At 41.4% G+C, this 24,126-nt stretch overlaps 1 protein-coding gene across 3 annotated transcripts in view; it reads right to left on the bottom strand.

Annotated features, from left to right (window-relative positions):
- The window catches only part of LOC139558494 (collagen alpha-1(XXII) chain-like), a 58,982-nt gene that overhangs the window by 12,378 nt on the left and 22,478 nt on the right, over positions 1-24,126 (bottom strand). Inside the window, exons 6-39 of one of the 3 annotated variants that reach the window (XM_071373655.1) lie at positions 23,860-23,983; positions 23,090-23,365; positions 22,103-22,183; positions 21,706-21,825; positions 20,939-20,983; positions 20,753-20,815; positions 18,730-18,768; positions 16,630-16,683; positions 16,360-16,413; positions 16,210-16,263; positions 15,059-15,112; positions 14,894-14,938; positions 13,357-13,410; positions 13,177-13,230; positions 12,307-12,342; positions 12,160-12,189; positions 11,796-11,849; positions 11,578-11,631; positions 8,724-8,777; positions 8,089-8,142; positions 7,915-7,968; positions 7,728-7,781; positions 7,368-7,421; positions 5,306-5,350; positions 5,044-5,106; positions 4,870-4,923; positions 4,454-4,495; positions 4,141-4,173; positions 3,610-3,663; positions 3,210-3,263; positions 2,353-2,406; positions 2,215-2,268; positions 2,016-2,069; positions 464-568 (exon numbers count right to left, since the gene is read on the bottom strand). In XM_071373655.1, coding sequence (XP_071229756.1) covers positions 464-568; positions 2,016-2,069; positions 2,215-2,268; positions 2,353-2,406; positions 3,210-3,263; positions 3,610-3,663; positions 4,141-4,173; positions 4,454-4,495; positions 4,870-4,923; positions 5,044-5,106; positions 5,306-5,350; positions 7,368-7,421; positions 7,728-7,781; positions 7,915-7,968; positions 8,089-8,142; positions 8,724-8,777; positions 11,578-11,631; positions 11,796-11,849; positions 12,160-12,189; positions 12,307-12,342; positions 13,177-13,230; positions 13,357-13,410; positions 14,894-14,938; positions 15,059-15,112; positions 16,210-16,263; positions 16,360-16,413; positions 16,630-16,683; positions 18,730-18,768; positions 20,753-20,815; positions 20,939-20,983; positions 21,706-21,825; positions 22,103-22,183; positions 23,090-23,365; positions 23,860-23,983 — 2,173 coding nt within the window. The remainder of the gene's footprint in view (positions 1-463; positions 569-2,015; positions 2,070-2,214; positions 2,269-2,352; positions 2,407-3,209; positions 3,264-3,609; positions 3,664-4,140; positions 4,174-4,453; positions 4,496-4,869; positions 4,924-5,043; positions 5,107-5,305; positions 5,351-7,367; positions 7,422-7,727; positions 7,782-7,914; positions 7,969-8,088; positions 8,143-8,723; positions 8,778-11,577; positions 11,632-11,795; positions 11,850-12,159; positions 12,190-12,306; positions 12,343-13,176; positions 13,231-13,356; positions 13,411-14,893; positions 14,939-15,058; positions 15,113-16,209; positions 16,264-16,359; positions 16,414-16,629; positions 16,684-18,729; positions 18,769-20,752; positions 20,816-20,938; positions 20,984-21,705; positions 21,826-22,102; positions 22,184-23,089; positions 23,366-23,859; positions 23,984-24,126) is intronic. The other 2 variants (XM_071373656.1, XM_071373657.1) reach the window with 2 other exon arrangements.

Raw genomic sequence — 24,126 nt, 5'->3', positions numbered from 1 at the left:
CTGGCTATGTGCTGTTTGTTTGCTTTCTCAGCACTATCACCATATGCCTGTGGTGTAGAAAATGAGTAAACAGGTTCCAGGTCAAATCACTGGCATAACTGTATAATGTGGGTTGTACGGTACTAACATAACCAGTCATTTTTTAATATGGTTGTATTTAAATGCATGTTGATTAATATACATGTGCAGCCAATACCCGTACAGGATGTGAAGGGCTTTCCATTTGAAACTCCAGAGCCTGAGGTTTTAATTGCCTGATTGGATAAGTGCCAACTCTGGTTCATATTTCTTAGAGTCAAGTTAGATGTGTGTTAACTCTGCAGTCAGGAGATTTCCCTCACTGTGCCACCAGACCAGGCTAAACTCTTGATCTTGGTTATAGTGGTGACTCGGACAGGAGAAACTGCTAGCCGTAACAACGAGGTTTGAACATCTTATGAAGAGTGATGTTTCTGCGCCTTACGTTCTGTCCGTCTTTGCCCTTCCCTGGTAGGCCAGGGAGTCCTTGTATGCCTGCATCTCCAGGAGGGCCTGGGGGGCCAGCACGACCCTCCTTCCCCAACTCTCCCTGGAAACCATAGCATAGTCATTCATACAGCACAAGTTACAATAGAAGGTCCCTAGAACACATGAGTTACGAGTTCCAATATTATGTCCCTAGAACCCGAGTTAAAATATGATGTCCCTAGAACACACGAGTTACGGGTTACAATATGTTGTTCCTAGAACACATGAGTTACAATATGATATTCCTAGAACACATGAGATACAATATGATATTCCTAGAATACATGAGATACAATATGATATTCCTAGAATACATGAGATACAATATGATATTCCTAGAACACATGAGATACAATATGATATTCCTAGAATACATGAGATACAATATGATATTCCTAGAACACATGAGATACAATATGATATTCCTAGAATACATGAGATACAATATGATATTCCTAGAATACATGAGATACAATATGATATTCCTAGAACACATGAGATACAATATGATATTCCTAGAACACCTGAGTTACAATATGATATTCCTAGAATACATGAGATACAATATGATATTCCTAGAACACATGAGATACAATATGATATTCCTAGAACACATGAGATACAATATGATATTCCTAGAACACATGAGATACAATATGATATTCCTAGAATACATGAGATACAATATGATATTCCTAGAACACATGAGATACAATATGATATTCCTAGAACACCTGAGTTACAATATGATATTCCTAGAATACATGAGATACAATATGATATTCCTAGAACACATGAGATACAATATGATATTCCTAGAACACATGAGATACAATATGATATTCCTAGAACACATGAGATACAATATGATATTCCTAGAATACATGAGATACAATATGATATTCCTAGAACACATGAGATACAATATGATATTCCTAGAATACATGAGATACAATATGATATTCCTAGAACACATGAGATACAATATGATATTCCTAGAACACATGAGATACAATATGATATTCCTAGAATACATGAGATACAATATGATATTCCTAGAACACATGAGATACAATATGATATTCCTAGAATACATGAGATACAATATGATATTCCTAGAACACCTGAGTTACAATATGATATTCCTAGAACACATGAGATACAATATGATATTCCTAGAATACATGAGATACAATATGATATTCCTAGAACACATGAGATACAATATGATATTCCTAGAACACATGAGTTACAATATGATATTCCTAGAACACATGAGTTACAATATGATATTCCTAGAACACATGAGATACAATATGATATTCCTAGAACACATGAGTTACAATATGATATTCCTAGAACACATGAGTTACAATATGATATTCCTAGAACACATGAGATACAATATGATATTCCTAGAACACATGAGATACAATTTGATGTCCCTATTACAACACATTTGAGATCACATGTGCTTTGATGCATATAGCAGTGATAAGATTACTGACCCTCTCTCCTCTCTGTCCAGCTATTCCAGGAGGTCCAAGGGTTCCAGGGATGCCCTGTGTCATAGACAGAGAGAGAAGTTCAGGGCACACGTTAGGTTAAAGGTTCGTTTAAAGCATTAGGGATGTCCTCGAACACCAACATACAAATTCCATATGTTTAAAATGTTTTTGGGTTGTCATTTCCACAAAATGAACCTACCACATTGCCAGGCAGTCCACGGGTGCCCTGCGTACCCTGCAATCCTGGAGGACCCTGGAAGAGAAACAAGGCTTCATTCACAACTGTCTATATGTAAAAGTATTATCAAATATACAGCCTTAAGGACCCAAAACTTACAGGGTCTCCTTGTCTCCCAGTCTCTCCTTTAGGGCCGATGTCTCCTTTAGGGCCCTGAATTGAAGGGGATAACAAACAAACTTGCCAGTCATTTAAGGATATGAAGGACGCTGAAATCATTCACTATTGTATGTCAAATTATGTCGAAGTTTGATTTTCCATTTTCCAATAGATGACACCTTATGTAGAGTCCTATAAAATATACGGTGCAGAGAACGCCGACGGAATCACGGAATCCAGACATTAAAACAGATTTCAACAATATATTTTTTATTATTGAGCTTAGCAGGGAATGAACTAAATGTATTGAAAAGTATTTAATTTGTCCAGGTTTATCATAAGACATGAATAGAATGCATCAGTGATACGTAGTTCCTGCAACTTTGTGAAGACCCAACGGCATGAGAATGCCCCTCTCTACCACTTTGTCTAGCCGTTACCGAGGCTAAGGAAAACCGTCTTCTCAGCTAAATGTTAACTACAAAGTATCCTATGCTTACCTGGCAGACAGATATCATGATTATTTCATCAATTCAGGTTATTTATTTTGCAAAGTCTACCATCACTTGTGCAAAACCACCGCTAAACAAGAGCCTCTTGCTAGGTACCCACTTGAAATAAAGGGTAACTAGGCTACAATGTTTCCCAGACCTAACAAATTGTCTCCTGGTGTGGTTTAAGCATTGTATTGGACTTAGAACATACATTGTTGTTGTTTTTCTAACAAAACAGAATTAGGCCAAAATTAAATGGATTTTATAGTGCCCAACTTATGTTATTGTTACTACATGGGTTGTGAATAGGTGAGTGTCCAATTATAAATAACATTTGATTGACTGATTGATTAAACTCCTTACCTGTGGTCCAGCCAGTCCTTTAAAGCCTGGTTCACCAGGCAGTCCTCGTTGACCCTTCAGACAACAAACAGGTTAGTAACATCCCCAGAATTATGTTCAACATCAAACAAATTATACCGCATTTTGCTCTTTTGCAATGCCAGATGATTCCTTTAAAAGCCAAACACACAGTGCTCACCCTAGTGGTGGAGTGCTGTCACTATTTTAGTACACATAGAGAGAGCACTGGAAGTGCAGCATGGTTGATGTCCATTTGACTCTACCAAATAAAGGGGGCACTTTAATCGATTCACATCTCTACTGACATCTAGTGGAGAGTTTGGAGCATGGCTGATTTTCCCAAAATGCAGCCTAATGTTACTCCTTTGGTAAAAGGCTCATTTTATTCTGAATAACTCACCATCTCTCCTGGATTCCCCTGCTCTCCCTTTTCTCCTCTTGCTCCAGGATTTCCCTATGGAGAAAGAAAAAGGATGAACGCATGTCCAAGTTGGGAAATCTAGCTGTATAGTAATACGTGTTGTGTACAGTTTCTAGGACTGGCCACACTCTGTTATTTTGCATCAACTAAACACTACATAAAAAATGCCTATACATGCATTAGGCATGAAGAACATTTCTCACACAGAGCAGTTTCTACCAGCCAGGTCACACCAGATCGACTTCAGTATTCAACTTTTTTCCAGGTCCCCAGGATGTCAGGAAATGCCTTCAATACAGTCCACTGGGGTCTACGTGAGAGCCTATTACATCTAGTAGGCTAGCGGCCTGAATTCGCGCGCTCCAGCCCCTAAGGATCGCGGGTTCAATCCCAGTGCTAGACACTGGTTTAAATGTTTTATTTTCTGGTTTAACCGCCCCTGGACAAAAGTTGAATACTGAATAAGTTGAAGTAAGACAGTGAGATCTTGTTGGTTTCTACAGTACTTACAGGCTCACCAGGCTCAGGGATAACATTGGCCACCTGAGAGAAAAACACAACAGATCAGAGACAAGTTATCCAACAAGCATCCTCAGATTACGATGCACTTTTCCAATAAGTTTTTTGTTTGCTTAGTTGTACATGGATCATTTAAAAAAAAAAAAAAAAATCATATATGCATGACACAAATATTATTCGGATAACAGATAAGTCAATTTTCACAGTTCAAATTTACTCCAATACGTTGTGTCCTTCAATGAGGTTTATTACAGTGTCTTAATGTGGTCTTTTGCTCCATTCAACATCCCTTGACTTTACTCACATTTCCTGGTATTCCTGGAGTTCCCTTGGGTCCTGTGTCACCCTGAGGCAACACGCACACACACACAGTGTGGGAATGTTAATTAGCTCATTAAAACACACTAGTCCCCTGGTGGTAGTTAGTGACACAAAGTGGAGAGGAAGTCTCTGTGACTAATACACCCTCTGGTACAAGCAGGAATTATCTTTCATGCAGCTAACATAGCTTTTATGCTAATAAGCATGCTTATCCAATCCCTCTTCAAACAAAACGCAGTGTAACAAGAATCTTGTTCATTGTTACTGACTGTCAATAACACATTCTAGTAACAGTAAAGGTAAGATATCGTACGGCATTTAAAGGATGTTGTGACACACAGTAGCTAGCTGTTTACATGAGAGTCTTTGCAGATCTATCGTCTCATATCTCTGTCTTACCTTGTCACCTTTGTCACCCTTTGGCCCGAGAGAGCCATCTTGTCCCCTGTCACCCTAAAAAAAGAAAACACAAGACATAAACAAGACCGTAGTACACAACGAGATTTAGATGCGAGCTGCCGTTGGGCTGAAGCAGGAATGTGGCTTTAATGATGGTTATGAGATCAAACTCACCTGTCCTCCTTTCTCTCCTCTTGGTCCAACGACCCCTGATTGTCCCGTTAAACCAACTGGTCCCTGTAAAACACACACACACACACACACACACACACACACACACACACACACACACACACACACACACACACACACACACACACACACACACACACACACACACACACACACACACAGAGAAAGATTAGGAGCATGTGGGATGGGGCACTTTGAGTTGAGCATAATGATTTAAGGTGATAGCCATGTATTATTGACTTACACTCTCTCCTCCAGGTCCTCTTGGTCCCGGTGGTCCTTCTTCACCCTATAGGAGTGACACATTCAGTCATCATGAGATCCTACGATTCCTCAGACCATGCTTGACATTTCTGTAGCACTGTCTATTAACTACCTTGCAATCATAGCCGTTTGCATTCAAATGGGGAGCTGTAAGGAGCCATATGCAATAATAAAATGTTAAGTCTATAAATGCACAGCAGTGGCAGTCAGTGCCGTTTAAGACAAGGTTGGACGATTTTTTTAATGAGCATGGCCTTATTTCCATTACAGCATATTGGATGACTGTCATTCATATTGCATTCACCCAGTTCAATGTAACAGTAATACGTTTAGGCTTCTACATGATACTCGAATTTTCCCTATACCCATCATGAGGTTGCTCCAGCCTAGCCTATGAATGAAAGTTTACGACGTACGTGAACACAAGTCGAGAGACAAAATTGAGGTGACACAGTGACACTTGCACACTCTTGCCTGCATCTAGCAGATACATCTATCTATCCAACAGTTGCACACGAGAGTTTCTATTGGACAAATGCAAGTATGTTTATCCCCGTTTTGTTCCGTTTGCTTCCGTTTAAGAAACGTTTTTCAACAGAATCGGCAGAATGAATACACCCCTGATCAAGCGTAAACACACAGTCCGGTTGTAGTCTTCGCATCCATGCGCTCTCCTCTCACCTCTTCCCTTTGCTTGTGGACTTCAATGCACAACACATCAGATGTATGTGACCAGATGAAAAAAACGTACCAAGCCAAACCTCTACACACAGCCTACATCGTTGGCACCACAGCTAAAGTAACTTCATAGTCAGCATAGCTAATAGAACTAACGCGCAGGTAAACCCGCAACAATCATGCAGTAACCTTACAGTGTACAGTCAGTAAGCAGTTACACCGGTGGGCCTGGTGGCAATACACTTGCAAAACCAAAAGCTTAGCTTGACTTGAGTTCCAGTGTACTGTTGGATAGTCATAGCCAGCTAGCTAATATAGCATCCCTCTGTTTGAGCAGGGTGTTTTTTGGGGGGGGGGGGGTTTGAGCAGGGTGTTTCAGTAGGCTAAACTAGCTAGCTCCATTTGCTAGCTAAGTGAAACTGAGAGTTAAAAAAAGACACTCTCACTATAGTATATATATTTCTCTCTTGCTTCTCCTTCATTTTGGAAGAAATTAATTCGTTCAAAACTGTTCAACTATTGTATTTCTCTATCTTTGAGTCAACTACTCACCACATGTTTTGCACTACCGTGCTAGCTAGCTGTAGTTTATGCTTTCAGTACTTGATTCATTCTCTGATCATTTGATTGGGTGGACAACATGTCAGTTCATGCTGCAAGAGCTCTGATAGGTTGGAAGACATCCTCTGGAAGTTGTCATAATTATTGTGTAAATCTATGGAAGGGTGTGAGAACCATGAGCCTCCGAGGTTTTGTATTGAAGTCAATGTACACAGAGGAGGAGGGAAGCTAGCTGTCCTCTGGTTACACCATGGTGCTACCCTACAGAGTGCTGTTGAGGCTACTGTAGACATTCATTGAAAAACAGTGTGTTTTAATCAATTATGTGGAGACGTGATTATATTTAGTATAGTTTTATCTTAAAAGGATAACTTTTTAATGTTTTACCATTTTTGTTTTTATGAAATTCACTGAGGAAGATGATCCTCCCCTTCCTCCTCTGAGGAGCCTCCACTGGTGCACAGGTATATCTCAGAAGGTTTCTATCCAACTCCCTGAGTTGAAAGATAATGCCATTAATTTAGTTTTGCTACTCCTTTTCCTATTTAACAATCCCTCCAGCTCAAGTGAAATAGATACTTTAAAAGTCACCTTTATAGACTCCATATACACTTTAGTCTGCTGCATCACTTTTATGACGAGCCATTGATATGGCTAGGGTGTCCAGACATAGGTTGCATCTAAAATGGCACCCTACTGTAATTCCTATGCAGTTCACTACTTTTGACCAGAGCTTTATGAAGTGCACTATTTAGGAAGAAGGTTGCCATTTTGGACACAGACAAAGAGTAGTATCACTGTACCTTAGGACCAGGTTTACCAGGGAAGCCATCCAATCCAGACTCTCCTCTAGGCCCCTATGGAGATGAATGAAAATCACAGCTTTATACATTTATGGTATTGTATCAGATATTATCCCAACTAACACATTACGTTGTCACAACGTTGCAAATAGGTTGTGAAAGAAGGTTGGTCATGGCATTACCATGTGACAACAATCTGAGAACATAAGCGTGTCAGTAGGGATAACACGCTGGCACACTGTCCTCCATGCCTTTGAAATGCTACATGTTATTAGATGTTTCCTTACTGTTAGTAAGGAATAAAAACCTGAAACATTCAGTTGGTTAGGAAACATGAATCACTATTACTACTACACTGACCTTGTCTCCGTCATTTCCTGGAACTCCATCCAGCCCATCGTTTCCAGGTAGACCCTTTCAACAATAAATATTATATAGGGATACGTCTGGGACATGAGTACTTTGACAACTCTATGGTACATCAGTGAATCATATAACATGTCAAACATGTAACATGTAAATGTGAAACAAAATAGAGTAAACTTACAGCTTTGCCAGGCTCTCCTGGTTTCCCTGAAAATCCAATCTCACCAGGTAGACCCTGAGCAAAGAATATACATATATTTGAGCTTTCTATTATTTCATTTCCTCTATGAGCTTTTGGAATGACAGCTGACTGTACAACCTTCAATGTAAAGGATTGTTGGTGCACAGAACTCACAGGAGGTCCAGTTTGTCCAGGGTTTCCTTGCCCTCCAGGAGGCCCCTGGGGACCCTATAAAGAGAGACGGCATCATCAATAAAGACTGTCATCAACCTCAGTCCAACAGGCAAGACATTCTAGGTTGGCCTGATATTCAGTCATAGCTCCAAGCTGTGGAAATATCAAGAGTTATTCCTAGAAGGCTAGTCACACGGTCAGGAAAAAGTCCAGGCCCTAAGGCGCTAATTATTGCTTTTAAGAGCGATATGGAATCTAAATGAATTGATGTCATATGGATGAGTTCCCGAAGTGGCAGAGCATATTTTCCCTCCAGTGGAAGTGTTTACTGAAGCTAGTGTTGAGAGAGCAGTAATGTCAGGTATGTGGTCCCTGGTGAGTAGTTAACATCAAGAAGAAAATGTTTTTCAATGAGCCAGAGCCTGATATAACAGCTGTGCTGATAACTGACACATACTCCATTCATAATATCAAAAAGAGATCTTATGAAGCAGCGAGTCATACCATTACACATAGCCTTCATGTTCCAACAGATTGTTTTGTCATGGAATATATCTGTAAATGATCTGATACTGTAGGACACAATAAAGAGTACCTGCAATATATAGCACATAGACATAAAATAGTATTCTTACAGGAGGTCCGGGTAGCCCATCAACACCAGGTAATCCACTTTCACCTTTCTTGCCCTGAAAAAGATAGACAAAAAATCAACCATCATACATCAACACATGTCACAATGGGAGAAAATAAACCTGTGCAGGAAAACATGTTTATTCACTTAGTACAATCAACCCTTTAAAACCTTTGTTGCTCTAGCAACTCCTGTATTCAACTCTCTCTCATTCTCTGAACTGTGATATACTGCCCTCTGCAGGACTGTTTAAGCTACAGCGTCATGGTTAACCTGAGACGGCCTTAGTGCTGTGACTGACATATGTAAAGGATGGGGGGTGGACAATTCTTTGAAGCTTGTCAGGGAAACAGTTGACTGATGATGGCTGTGGTGTGGACTGCGGTGTGTTTGAGGAACCAGGAGAACCGTGTCGGCCATGACAGCCCCATTATCACAGCAGACATCCCCTCAGTGACTTCACATCCTCAATACACCTACACACACACACACACACACACACACACTCAGACCATCCCACATCACACCGCAGCAGAGTTCACAGCAGCAGTAACAACAACACTGAGGTACAGTTAAGTGCTACAAGCCACAGCAGAACAGCCAAAAAGGTAACCGGAGAAAATAGATCAAGCTGTAACTAACTGTAGTGTTGAACAGAACAGAGAGGACTAGGCCATGGGGTCCGCTCTGAATACCCCACAGTTAACAGGCTAGACTAAGAGCTCCAGTAGAGATAGCAGATACAAGGAGGAAACAGCAGGTAGGTAGCCTAGCAGTTAAGAGCGTTGGGCCAGTAAATGAAAGGCCGCTGGTACCACTCCCCGAGCCGACTAGTGAAAAATCGGACGATGTGCCCTTGAGCAAGGCACTTAACCCTAATTGCTCCTGTAAGTCGCTCTGGATAAGAGTGTCTGCTAAATGACAAAACATGTCAATACTACAGAGATAGGGTGATGCCTTCTCCATACTGTGCCAAATACAGTGACATCTCCACATCCATATCATTTTCTAAATGTATTGCAATGACAAAGGTACTCCTCAACACAATACAGTGACAGATAGAGCCCCTTTTGTCATAGTTAGAAAACATCTCATTCCATCAACTGTGTGCTATCTAAACTCCAGCTGATGTTACATCCTACTGCTCGCTCCAGGAGGTCTGGCTCAGTCAGATTACCCAGCAAACCAAAATTAATTCTATGAACATTCCCAAAACGTTCTAATAACACAAAAACGGTCCATTCCCAGAACCCATTTTGTTATTACATTACCTGGAAACCTAATATGAACCTTGGGCGGGTTCTACTAAGTTATATGGAATTGTTTTAAGAAGGTCATACCAAGGATCATTTAGCTATTGGATTTTGAATTTTAAGACCCCTTGAAGTATCCCCCCAGAATTCATTTTTACATTTATTTAACCGTTTATTTTTGGCTCAGTGTCCATATATACTTCCATAATGTTTTTAAACTGGTACCGGGGACCTTCAGACAAGTCTTGTGAGGCCTGTGAGCATCCTAGTGCGAAAAAACAACAACAGAGGGGTCATATTAGTGTGTACCCCAAACTGTTCGGTCGCTACGGACAGAAGTTGGCAGATCGGCTGTACCGACTTCAGACGAGACCCAAGACGCTTGTGGGGGTCGTAGAGCAAAACGGAGAGTCTCATCTTTCCACAGAGGGGTCATACTATTTTGTAGGCCATTCAGACACTACAGACAAGTTTGAGAGAAGACCAATTTTCGGGATGTCTCATGGTCTGACAAACACCGCTCTATCTCTGTCACCTATCACTGCAGATGCAGATGTCCAACATAGACGGATGCATTGTATTGAGATGCATACCATGCAAAAAAAACTGATATCTCTAGCTTAAACTGACAGATTTGAACATTTTCTGGAGGATTTTCTTTTTTAAATCAAAAACATTATTTTAATGTTTTTGGGACGTTATTGTGATGTCATGCCAATAAAACAAATTGAATTGTTAGATAAAACCCTAAATACAACTTAATGGAAATGTTAGCTAATATCCTGGGAATCTTCCCGGCTTGCTGGGTAGTCACTACTGTCAGAGCAAGGCTTCCTGTCTCTGTTACAGCCTTCTGTAATGTTTTGTGGTGTTCCTGGGGTAGGACTGTTGACAGGTCTGAAGCGGTGGATCTACTACTCATTGTAAGTCGCTCTGAATAAGTCTGCTGAAAGACTAGAATGTACATACAGTGTACAGTATAGGGGAATGTGACTGTTGAAAGGTTTGACATATTGAAGGTACAGGAGTATATACGTGGTTCCACCACAACAGGAGGCAAGAGAGTAGCCAGCCGTTAAGCTGCTCATGAACCCATTAAATGCATCCAGAGATATGTGCAAAAAAGACCACATCGACAATGGCAATACAGACAATGACGGTGTAATGTTATCATAGCCATTTTCTTGCCTAGAATAGAATATCCGTGTATTTATTGTTAGGATATCGACACGGATGTTAAGGTTCATAAACCTTTTACACCATCCCTGTTTCTGTGAGACAGTTGACTTCTGCCCCTGTAGAAAAACAAAGGGACGATTCCAACAGCAGTCCAACAGCTGTGTACTGCTGTAATCCAGATTACTGAGTACTGTCAACATGCAGTCACTATGACTACAGTGCTTTGATACCGAGAGAAACATATTTTACTTTTGAGTACCATGTTGAGAAAGTTAGCTTTATGGTTTTGAGAATATGGGAGGAAACCTGTTTGTGCCACGCCTAAACGTCTTATGACGAAAGTACCAGTGAGGTCAGATGTAGGCCTACAGTATAACTGTAATCAAAGGCATGTAAATCCTATAACAAACGTTAAACTCTTACCCTTTGGCCAAACTCTCCAGGTTCGCCAGGTAAACCAAGTTGACCAGGTGCACCCTGGGGGAAAAAAGCACTTGTCATTTTTCTACCTCAGCTTTGACTCGTAAAGCTATAGAGCAAGTGGGCCTTTTTGCATTCGTCTGTTATCTATACAGATAACGTAATTGGGATAAAGATCAAGGTGGGGTCTACAGAGGAAGTAATAAATTGTGGTTCCTTACAGGGGGTCCTGGGGGGCCGTCAGGCCCTGGAGGGCCACGAGGTCCTGGAGGTCCCTGGAACACAGAACACACAGAAAGACGTAACAGAGTCAGAGTCCATGAGAGACAGACATCACTTAATAACAATATACTGTACGTCACAGGAGCATTATACTGTCCATGTTACTGCAGCCATTACTGTGTAGTAACTCAACCTCTGTGCAATCTAGTGTACTTTCCTGCATGACCTTACATGACACACTGTTATTCTATGGCAACAGATGGAGACTTAGTAATGCAGTTGATAGTGTTAAAGATACAGACCCATGCACAAAATACTGAACAGAAAAATATGAAGAGAAAATGACTATATCCATGTACTCACATCCACTCCTTTCAAGCCCTCGCTTTGAACCTGTGTGGTTTAAAAAACATTTTCAGTATGTGTTTTTACAATCACTCTACGTTGTATCAGGTTGGCATTGGCATCCATGCTAGTGGAGTATACAGTACACGACGTTCAAATACTTACCATATCCCCAGGCATTCCAGCAGGGCCCATCTCTCCCTGCAAGACAGTGAAACCAGACAGGAATTTAAAAAACGTTTTGAAAAGTTGTCTCTTTAAATCATTTGTGTGGTTTATGGGGTAATATTTCAGATGGCAAATATACATTAATTTCAATGACAAGAGCAATAGTAGTTTCTGGTATGTAGTGTTATGCGAAGTTTAACTTTTCATACAGTGCTTGAGGTGTGTGTGTAATTATAGACAGACAATATTAATGTGTTATCATATCAGACAGATTAATGGGCCACCTTTGATGGTAAAAGAGGGGGATGATGGGAAAAGAGGTTGGAAAACAGAGGTTCGTCTGGAAAACACAGACTAACTTAGGAGTTCAGTCTGGCGAAAGATTTTGTAGATAACCTCTTTTGTTTTTTAAACATTATGTGAATGTTTTACCAGCTAATGCACTGATCGGGATATTATGTGAATGTTTTACCAGCTAATGCACTGATCGTGATATTATGTGAATGTTTTACCAGCTAATGCACTGATCGGGATATTATGTGAATGTTTTACCAGCTAATGCACTGATCGTGATATTATGTGAATGTTTTACCAGCTAATGCACTGATCGGGATATTATGTGAATGTTTTACCAGCTAATGCACTGATCGGGATATTATGTGAATGTTTTACCAGCTAATGCACTGATTGTGAGTCTCTCTGGATAAGACCTTCAGCCTATCAATCCTAAAATGATGCATAGCATATCAACTCTTGTTTCATGTGTTTTCTTGAGTGTTCTTTGAGGAAAGTTTTGTCCCGATTCACATACTGTATTGTTCATGATCATGTGTTGTATTACAGTGTTTGATAGAGAGAAGACCATACCTTTTCCCCTTTCACTCCAGCGGCTCCAGGTGCGCCAGTCAGACCTCCCAAACCCTAGACAGTAAATCAAAACAAAACACCATTCTGAAATGAGCAGTTATTACCAGTGAAAGAAATATTCAGGTCTTTCTCTTCTTTAAACGTCGGTATGCACCTGCAAAACAGAAAATGACAACTCACATCTTTTCCAGGAACACCAGGTTTTCCAGGGAATCCGTCAATACCTTTGTCACCCTGTGAGGAAGAAGGAACCGTGTTCAATGTTGAATAGAAATGGCCTTCTTGGTACATAAGAGATGAGATTCTAAAGTAACCTGCTATGACTAACAATAACCTTGCCACATCTTCCCAGCTGTACTGCATTCTATCTAAGACCTTGTTGTTTCAACACTTTTTCCAGCAGGTAGCTAGTGCTGAAAACATCACACACATGTCTCGCATGTCTGTCAGGCTTTGTGACTGTTCTATCTGCCAACAACAAGGATACCCCTGACCCCTATCTGACCCCGAGATGACTCTCCTAACCACCACTTCCTGTTCTGAACCACCACTTCCTCTGTCACCTCCAGAGAAGTAAATGCTTCTCCAGACTGTTCTGTTCTCAAACCTTCTCCATGGCTTTCTGTCAGGGTCGGTGGAGGTTGGTGGAGAAGACCCATGTGGTATGTACAGTACTGTACAGGGTTAATGATTCTTCACTTTATGTGTTGACAGCCTGGACTATGAAGGACATGCAAAGATGTTCTGTTTCGCAACCTCAGAGACGTACGTCAACGACCAATGGATGTGGTATACATGGGTTATGAGTGTGTTATGAAGTCTTTATGTAGGTGTTACCGTTTTCGCCTCGGCTGTCAGTTCATTTCACCCAACCCACCATGTAAATAATCTTCTACTCTTGCTGTGAGCGTACATCTTAAACCCTTCTCCTTGAACCCCGGTCGATCTCTATGACACTTACCAGCACATCTAAGTCCTATCATTTCACATCATCACCCAACGCAGAGGACAATCTGTATCTCAAAAGCCTGATAACAACCATAGTCCTCAACGACCCACTTGACATACTGTGTGAAGCCCAATAGGCCAGGAATCATATAGGCTACACAATCTTGGGTGCTACTTCAGTATAATCATTATAATCATATCGCATTACAATCACTCTGACTGATTGACTAGTGTGTTCTGTCCTAGTCAATGGCCATCAGCAGCAGTGAAAGTCTATATTTCAGGAAGTCCTTAAAGTTTAGAGGAAACTGAGGCATTGACACACAGTACTGTAGGTAGCTAGCCCCTAGCTAGTATTATTAGGATCCGCCCCCTTGGGCCCAGGACAGGAAATGTGGAGAGTGCATCAAGGAAGCCAGTCCACATCTGTCTGAACCATTACTCCCCTCTGGGATTGAGGTCTATATTCCTTCTCATAAACTACGGACTTAACCCTTAAATAGGAAAAATATGTCAATTGTTTAAAATTCTATTACCTTTATTTCAATTTGTATCCCCGCAGGGAATTGGTATACCCACACCTGCACAAGTGTGTCAGCTAAGTGTGTCAGTCGCTGCTATTTTTAGAGTTAACCAAACCTGGTGGAGCTTTCTATTCTCAACTCTGTACATGCAGTTATATTTGATTTCTTTAACCAGTCATGCTTGTGATGACCTATGATACTTGACGATCATTTGAATCAAATATAGGACATGTAACAATACTTACCCTTAATCCTGCTGATCCTTTATCTCCTTTCAAACCTTTTTCACCCTAACATAGTACAACACAGACATACAGTAACATCCAAAGATACTTTTATAAAACATAGGTTTGTCTGAAACTATTTACTTGGCTTATGTATGACATATTTTCATTGTTGCTTCTACTCACACCGACACCTTTGGGTCCAGATGAACCAGGAAGTCCTGAGTCTCCTTGAATTCCCTGTAGGAAAAAAATGACCAGACATTATATTGATGGATAACAGATGCTGAGTAAAGACCAGTAACCTACAGATATGGTACTACTGATGCAATGTTATTTCCCAATAATTTCAAGTTGAGCAGTAATATTACATATTAGGTCATATGAGGGGTAAGAGATTAAAAGGGGTAGAGGGGAAAAAGCCCATTTTGCTGTGTCTAACTTGACAAGTTAACTTGGGAGGTACAGTATATGGATTCTGTAGAGGCAAACAAGCAACCAGAACAGCAACAACACCTGTTAGCATTGTGACCCTCTAGGGGGACCCTGACCCCTGACCTTTGTTCTGACTGTGCCAAGTGTGGGAGTGTCAGAGTGCAATGGAAAGCCACCGATGGCCTACGCTAGGCTCCCTGAGGAGCAATGGTCTTAGCTACAGTAGGTATTAGGTAGTGATTAAACTCACCACAATACGAAAGTATCCGTATTAACATGGAATTCACAGTTACAAGGACATGCTATGTTCAGGCTTTTGACTCATTTCCCTGGTGTATAGTCTAAAAAAACATGAACTTACACAATTGAAACTTTCCATAGTTCTGTCAACAGGGAGACTTTCTCTTTAGCTGGGAGTCTGGGACTGAATGGTCACACAGCACATTGGCAAAACCTAACCGCTCTCTCCCCTTTTCCCTTCTCTCTCTTTCCTCTCTCTCCTCCCCACTTTCCTTCTTGCTCTCTCTCCCCCTCTTACCCCTCCCTCCCTCTCCAGCTGTCTCACACAAGAGAAGTCAGCAGAAGACAGCCAGCCAAGTCACAGGAAATCAATAGCAAGCAGAGAGGTAATTGTCCATCAAATGTCTAAACGCCCACCAAGACACAGAACACAAAGAACAAGGCTGTCTTTGATATCAGAGTATAAAAAAACGAATATAAACTCTGCTGCCTACATTCTTTAAGCTTTCACTTAACCTGCCATAAATCCTCCAACACAGTGTCAACCACAAGAAAAGGGTTTGCAAAGAGCATATTGCATGTAGTTATGAAAGTACATTGGCTATTGTATACTCTCCAAGGCCAACATGGAATCAACAAGGAGAAATAGAATGTTCACCCACCTTTGGTCCCAGAGGTCCAAGTAATCCCTGATCGCCTGCCAGCCCTGATTCACCCTGTTACAATAAAGCAGAAAGATCCAGAAGTTAATCAGAAAGGTTTACATTATAATTACAGTAAGAGAATATTAGTGTAAGATGGTTGTCTCATACTCTTTCTCCATTAGATCCATCTTTCCCAGCAAAACCTGCTGCTCCACTGGTTCCCTGGAAGTGGTTTTAAAGCACAATCATCTACAAAGTATATCATTCCTGTCTATTGTACATGTCCTAATGTAGAATCTACTTGCAAGCAGCGGCAACAGATGCAGTACGTCAAGCCTCACCATTTAATGAATCACCTCTGTGACAGACATGTCCTGAGAAGTACAGAACAGTGGAAAAGCATCATTATAAAAGCAAAACTCTTAAGGATCAACTCACCTTCTCCCCTTTGGATCCTTCATCGCCGGATGTCCCCTGTCTCCCGGGATCACCCTGTAGAGAGAGGAGAGGAGGTTAGGGTGGCTGGACACCGCTGATGCCTAGGCGTAATGGCGTAACAGATGCTGACAGCGGCGACGTGTTGTGAGACAATATGGTGGGGTTCACTTCCTGAACAGGGATTAGTAGATTACTGTTAGAACATGTAGTACACAACAAAAAAACATAAAAACTGCTTTTGGGACAAAACAGAATACACACACTGTACATAACCAAGCAAGGACGAACAGTTAGTACACAACTTTTGAACAATGGTGTTGGGGGCCAAACTATAACAGCGGTCCGGTCCGCTTCTCGAATACCCACAGTGTTCTAAACGCAGAGGTCAGTTCATACACACAGCCAAACTCAACCCTAACTCAACCTTACTCACACACAGCGTACCCAACCTCAAACTCAAGGAACAATGGCTTAGAACGTTTTTGTAGCCTTTTAACATTGTAGTTTTGGTTTGTGCTCTGATGTCATTCTTTGTGCCAAGGAATCCCTCCAAAGCATTTAGAGTCTTAGAAGAGAAAAGTGGGAGTGTTTAATTGCATAGTGCCACTAAGCCTTCGACCACCAGAAAGACTTCACTGTGACTTCACTTCATAAATCACTTTCTTTAGAAGTCAAAATGTTCCCCTTTCATTACTCTCAGAGCTCGTATCACTTTGACGCACGTCTCGTCTTCATCAAAAGAGAGCAGCATTGCAACAGAAATCATCATACAACCAATGGCAGCCTATAATGAAAGAACATTATACACAAAATACTTTGTACGATCGTCTAGTCTAGACTGTTGAGGATGTATTTACTACAGTAGCAAGCAGAGCATGATGAATTCACTTTTACCACTTACAAGTCAATGTGCCAGCATGTCCATTCTGACCACACCTGTGGGTGTACTAATTAACGTCAAGTTTTGCATTCTGTTTGTAAACAAACAGAATTGTAAAAACCCTATAGTAGAAACATGGATTTTCCAGAAGTAGAATGAAATAGAATAGTCATTCTATTTCTAAGGGTTTTGCAGACAGCGACAGATAAATAGATAGTATAGAAGCAGAAATGCACTTCAAACAGTAAACTCCTCAGACATTAGGTGCGTGTTCCACTTCTTCTCCAACTAGCTCTGGAAATTCCACCACCACATCATGTCAGCAATTAAATAAATTGCCAGGATTCAGGCATGCATCTTTTTTTAGCTAAGGGTGGCTGCTTGTGTTGTGAGTCAACATGGCTGGAGTGAGTCCATGGCATTGAGACTGTTGATGTTGAGTCCTAACACAGTGGATATCAAGGCAGGAAGTTACACTGCCTACATATCGCGTGCATTTTGAAATGACAGCACACTCACTACAGGTGCAGCTGTCAGCACTAGACCTGGGTTCAGATAGTATTTAACGCTTTTCAAATACTTTGAGTGCTTGATTGAGCCTCTCTGATTCAGAGAGGTTGGGTAAAATGCGGAAGACACATTTTGGTTGAATGCCTTCAGTTGTACAACTGATTAGGTACCCCTTTCCCTTCCCTGGCTGGAGTGCCAGGGAAGGGTTTTGGAACTATCTACCAGGCAAACTCATTCCAGCAAACAAAACTATTAAAAAAGTAAAATCCTATTTGAACCCAGATTTAGTGTAGTCTGAACTGGGCAAAGCCAGTATGTGTGTGTGTTTAACAGAACCAAATGGTGTGTTTCTAACGGAGCAGGTGTGCGTCTGCATGGGAAAGGGAAAGGGAAAGGGGGATACCTAGTCAGTTGTACAATTGAATGCATTCAACTGAAATGTTTCTGTGTTTGTCCTGTGCTTGTAATTCTCACTATGACATGTACGGCCATTTTCCTAATCCCCAAAAATGGTGTGGTATGGAAGAAAATCATATTGTTTTTCTACAGTGCTACTGTACTTTAGGAGATGTAATTCTGTCTTTGTGTGATAGATCCAATGAGACAGACATCTTTGGTTGAAGAGGGTTAGGATATGATGATGCCCATGCACTGTTACTGTTATTATTATTATGACGAGAGGAGTTTCACTGTCAAAACCATGACCTTACCTTCTCACCTGTGTCTCCCTTGACAGATATTACTTTGCCCTGCAAATAATCAATCAACATGGATCAATTATTATCGAGGCTGGAGAAAGAAAAGACAGCAGAAAAGACAAAGGAGGTGCATGCCACTTAAGATAACGGAAACTTGGAAGTCTAATATCTACGTAGAGTAACACATCATCTAGCAGGAACTTTAAACATGATTGATTTGTATCATATACGTACTTCACACACTACGACAAAACACTCTAAACAAGCTATGTTCTAATATGACTGTTTAGTATGCTTACTATCAACTGTTTATCTTTCAAATGTCAGGCCCGTACAGATCTGCTATTTTAATTTGATATCCTGTTGTCGCTCAGCTTTTTCCAGCACAGCAGGAAATGCAAATTGTAGTGTATTCAAAGTGTAAAGGGTTCTAAAGCAGTAGCGGTGCTTGGGTAAAATGACTGGGGAACCAAAAGAAGCCATATTACAGTACAACCTATGTGTTGTGATAATTGCATTGTTGTTCTATAACCTGTTAGTTCATATGCCTTGCGACCGTGATATGTAGGCCTAAGACAGAGACAATAAGAAGACAGTGGCAGAATAAATTCAACCACAATTTAGTTTTTTTCACAAAACCGGATAGCAACCTCTGTCCTGTGAAGTCCACAAAGCCCATTGCACGTAACACACAGTTACATGATCTACAGCAACGTCAAGCAAGTTAATGTTTCCAACATTCTCGGCCCACTAAACAACTATTAATTTAGAACAACAGAGAGTTACTGCAAGTCGCAAAGAAAACAGGAGCTGCCTCCACTATTCCAGCACCATTTCAACTTCAACATATCAACATCATCAAATCACCTCTGCTTAGTATAATACAGTGACAACTAAAAGATACTAAAAACTATTTAGTCTAATCAACGTAAGCTAAATATCATGTGGCTGTCCATGGTTCTGATTTCTGTGTGCGCGGGTGTGTGAGTGTACGAGTGTTCGTGCAAGTAGACAAAACACGTTGACTCACCCTACTTGTAGAGAAAAGCCAATGCCATCCTCCTCTCTTTCATTTTGACGAAATGGTCTATCACTGTCATACAGTACACACTTTTATTTTTTGTTGTCCTAGGCTACCTGGCTAAAATGCTTGCTCGCTGACCTAACTTTCATTCATGGGCAACTTTAGCTAGTTAATATTAGTCTTCTACATCTAGCTACATATTGAACTTCCATCCTCTCAGGCCAGGGGCACAATGTATTAATTAATGGTTGGATCAGAATTGCCATTATAATCATTGGCCAGTATGGAGAATTAAGTAAAACCACAAGTCTAAATCCCTATCTTCATCCATGGCTAATTTAGGAAAGGGGCTACCTAGCGACCGGAGGACAACAACACAACGAGATGCAACAATTCAAGTTGTTTCTGACGTACAGTATGCTCTCAATGCCAAATCCATGCCGCCTTCGCTTGACACATTTTTGTGGTGCGCCAGGACCATTCACAGTTGAGCTCGCTCAGTTTAGCTCAATGCTGATTGGCACAATTTGTATAGTTTTTTGTCAAGGGAGGCCAAATACTTGCTGGCTTCCCTTTCATTCAATGCTACGGGCAGCAACAATGTCATACTCGTTTGGACCAGACAGCGTCAGATAGGTCGCATACACGCTCACTCTGATCATTTCTCCTGTGAGATACGTTCAGCCTCTTACGATTTGAAGGAAACTTATGGAACACAGAGAGACAAAATATATATTTTGGGGGGGAGGGGGGGGGGGGCTGGCTTCCCTTGGCATCCAGAAATACATGCCATTGTTCCAAAGTTTGTAATTTCCACTTTAAAATGTCAGACTTGAGTTGCACTAACGAATCAACGCCTACAAAAATGTCCATTAACTAAATCCCCATAATAATTCACATTTGCTGTTGCTGCAGGATCATTTTCCTACTGTGAGAAACAGGGTCAAATTAAGATAGCAGATAAGTAAATGGGACAGTATGTTTGACATTGTCACAGTAATGTTTTCATACAGTTTCTCCTTTGGCTCCCTTGAGGCCAGAAGGTCCAGCCGCTCCCAGAGCACCAGTATCACCCTGTAAGAGTAGACATGTGACATTATGACAGAGCACAAGAACGAGCCCAGAGAAATAGATCCAGAAAATAGGAATATTTTTGTATCACACATGAGATACGGCTTAGGAGGAGCGTTAGATGACCTTTTCACCCGTGGGCCCGGCAACGCCAGGAACACCGATCTCTCCCTGTGATGAAGGAACATTTATTGATCCATGATTACATCAGGTAGTCACATTGAAAATAAGATCTCTTTTGCAAGTGAGTAAAACATTAAAGGGATACTTCAGAATTTCGGCAGTGAGGCCCTATATCTACTTTCCTTGAGTCAGATGAACACAATTTTTATGTCTCTGTGTCCAGTACAAAGAAAGTTAGCTGTAGTTTTGTGAGCCATGCTAACTAGGGTTAGTGCAATGACTGCAAGTCTATGTAGACTTCCAATCCTTATGCTAGTTAGCAATAGGCACTAGCGCTGGTTAACAACTTCCTTCAAACTGCACGCAGAGACATAAAATGGTATCCACGAGTTCATCTGACTCTGGGGAAGTAGATACAGGGCCTCATTGCCAAAATCACTAACTATCCCTTAATAAACAATAAAGGGATAGTTGGAATAATAAACAGATCTTTGGAAACCGTAAAACACATGACCATTGATATAGAGGAGCTATGACCTATAATTAAGTGATAAGGCAGGAGGGGGTGTGGTATATGGCCAATATACCATGGCTAAGGGCTGTTGTTAGGCACAAGGTGCCTTATTGCTATTGAAAAACTGGTTACCAATATAATTACAACAGTAAAAATACATGTTTTGTCATAACCGTGATATACGGTCTCATATACCACGGCTTTCAGCCAATCAGCATTCAGGTCTTTAACCCCTCCAGTTTATAATAGATCTTACCCTCTCTCCAGCGGGACATGAGCAGTTGACCGCCTGGGGTCCTCTCTGCTGCTCCCCCCTTGCAGGGGTGGGGGTGGGAATCTCTATGGGAGGGGCCTCTGTCACCACCTTCTTGGGGCACTGGAATTAAAAAACAGTATTACCGTCTGAAGGTGAGCCAGGTAACTGTACATGACAGAGGAAAGGAGAAAAGGGAAAGATGTCTCTCAGGAAGCAGTGAGGTATGATATGCATTCTGTCCAGCAGAGTGGCCCAGGCCCACCACAGTGACAGATGATTGGTTGACTCACTGGAGTGGCCTACCACTGTAAGGTGAGTATGAAAACCCTGGCTGACATGCTCCTGGAGTGGACTACCACAATGACAGGTGCCCTGTCTGTCTGACTGTCTGACTCACCGGCCCGGTGGGCAGATCACAGCAGGTCTCCAGCTCAGCGTGTTTGGAGTCACAGTAGATGATCATTCTCTGAAGGTCAAACTGCAGGGACAGAAAGTCACAAAGTTAGCTAAACATACACTACAGTACAGTAAATGAACACAGAATCACAAGATGCACACTACAGATGTAGGATCTTAATTTGAGCCAGTTTTCTACAGTAGGAAAATAGTCCTGCAGCAACAATTATTATGTGGATTATAATTTATGGCCATTTTTTGTAGGGGTTGATACATTTTTCCTTAGGGCAAATCAAGTCTGACATTTCAAAGTGGAAATTACAAACTTTAGGACCCTTTTAAAATCTTGAACACACTACAAGTGTACATTTCCTGCTGTGCAAGAATTCTCAGCAACACGAGTGATGAAATTAAAATCCCACATCTGTAGTCTAGAAATAGAACATATAGAGTACAGTAATCCCTCGTTTATCGCGGGGGTTACGTTCCGAAAATGACCCGCGATAAGTGAAATCCGCGAAATAGAAAACTTTTTTTTTTTTTACAATTAGCAACTATTACATGTATACAAATACAGTGACTCACGTGTAGGCCGTTTCGTCGACATTATGGGTTTAGGAGATGTTCGAAATTACAAGATAATTTGGCCAACTTAATGTAAATTTGCCAAGCTGTTTTATGTACGTACACATAACTGCACGAGACGACAAAATGATAGCACAATTCGTAGCATGTTTTGATACAAGAAGCGGGAGTGAGTTTTTAGCGAATCAGAATGCAGAGCACAATGCACCAAAAAAAAAAAAAAAATGCATTATGAAAATCCGCGAAATAGCGAATCCGCGATAAGTGAACCGCGAAGTGGCGAGGGATCACTGTATTTCCTTAATCCACCATGTTGTTCCACCACATACGGTAGCATACTTCCATTCCCCTGACCTTCCCACTGCTCTTAAGCACAACCCTTAGAAAAACACCCAGCACTCACATCAATGGGCACGCTGTCGTACAGCCTCTTCCCGATCACAGTCTTCCCGTGGATATCAATGTCCTCCCTGTCCCCGATGGGCAGGGTCTGGATGAGTTTACAGTCCAGGTACAGAGACACCGCCTTGGCCTCGACGCTCAGGGCGATCTTGTGCCAGTTCCTGTCGAACAGGTTGTCCACCTCTTCATTCTTGAACACAGCTCTCACTGCGTCTTTGGTCAGCCCCACTGCGTTGTATTCCACGGCCTTGTTCTCACCGTCCAGACGGATAGACACCTGGGTAGGATCGACGGAGGAAGGATCAAGTGAATAAAGTTGAATGTGTTAATAATGAAAGGTTTCTCAAATGCATGTGATAGGCAAATACAGGGACGCAACTTTCACTGGGGACGGGGGGGACATGTCCCCCCCACATTCTGAAATTGCATTTTTGCCCCCCCCAGTTTTATCATTGGAATGTGATACAAAACGAGGGACGGTGTGCTTTAGGACCATGCAGATGCCCCCAAGCGGTCTGGTAGGCTGTTTGGAGTGTTTATCTGACTGCATAAAAAATAATAATAATAAAATGTCCCCCCCAATTCAAAAACCAAAGTTGCGCCCCTGGGCAAATATAACATGTTCTCTGATATTCAATGGTACAAATTATCAGGAAAATAATAATCATGCCTCTGTCTGCATGCCAGCCCCAGCAACTGGTAATCAAATAGACTCTGCATGGAATATGTTGATGCACACACACACACACACACAGCACTATGATAACCCACCTGTGGAATTCCATACTTGTCAAAGATCTGCCAGAGGTACCAGTCCTCTCGTCTCGAGGTCTTCCTGAACTTGAAAGTCGTCACAAAAGCATATTCATCTGGCAGACCTTGAGGGAACACGTCTCTGGAAAACATCAACAGCACAGAGGGTTGCCAATCAATCACCTCATCCACGCTACATGAACGCATTATCACTGGATTGTACAGTAGGTCACTGTAGTATAGCTACTGTTGTAGGCCTACATGTCATTCTTACATCTGTTTGGT

The sequence above is a fragment of the Salvelinus alpinus genome, chromosome 29 (assembly GCF_045679555.1).
Source record: "Salvelinus alpinus chromosome 29, SLU_Salpinus.1, whole genome shotgun sequence".
Classification (NCBI taxonomy): domain Eukaryota; kingdom Metazoa; phylum Chordata; class Actinopteri; order Salmoniformes; family Salmonidae; genus Salvelinus; species Salvelinus alpinus.
This window is presented reverse-complemented; position numbering and strand designations above follow the sequence as displayed.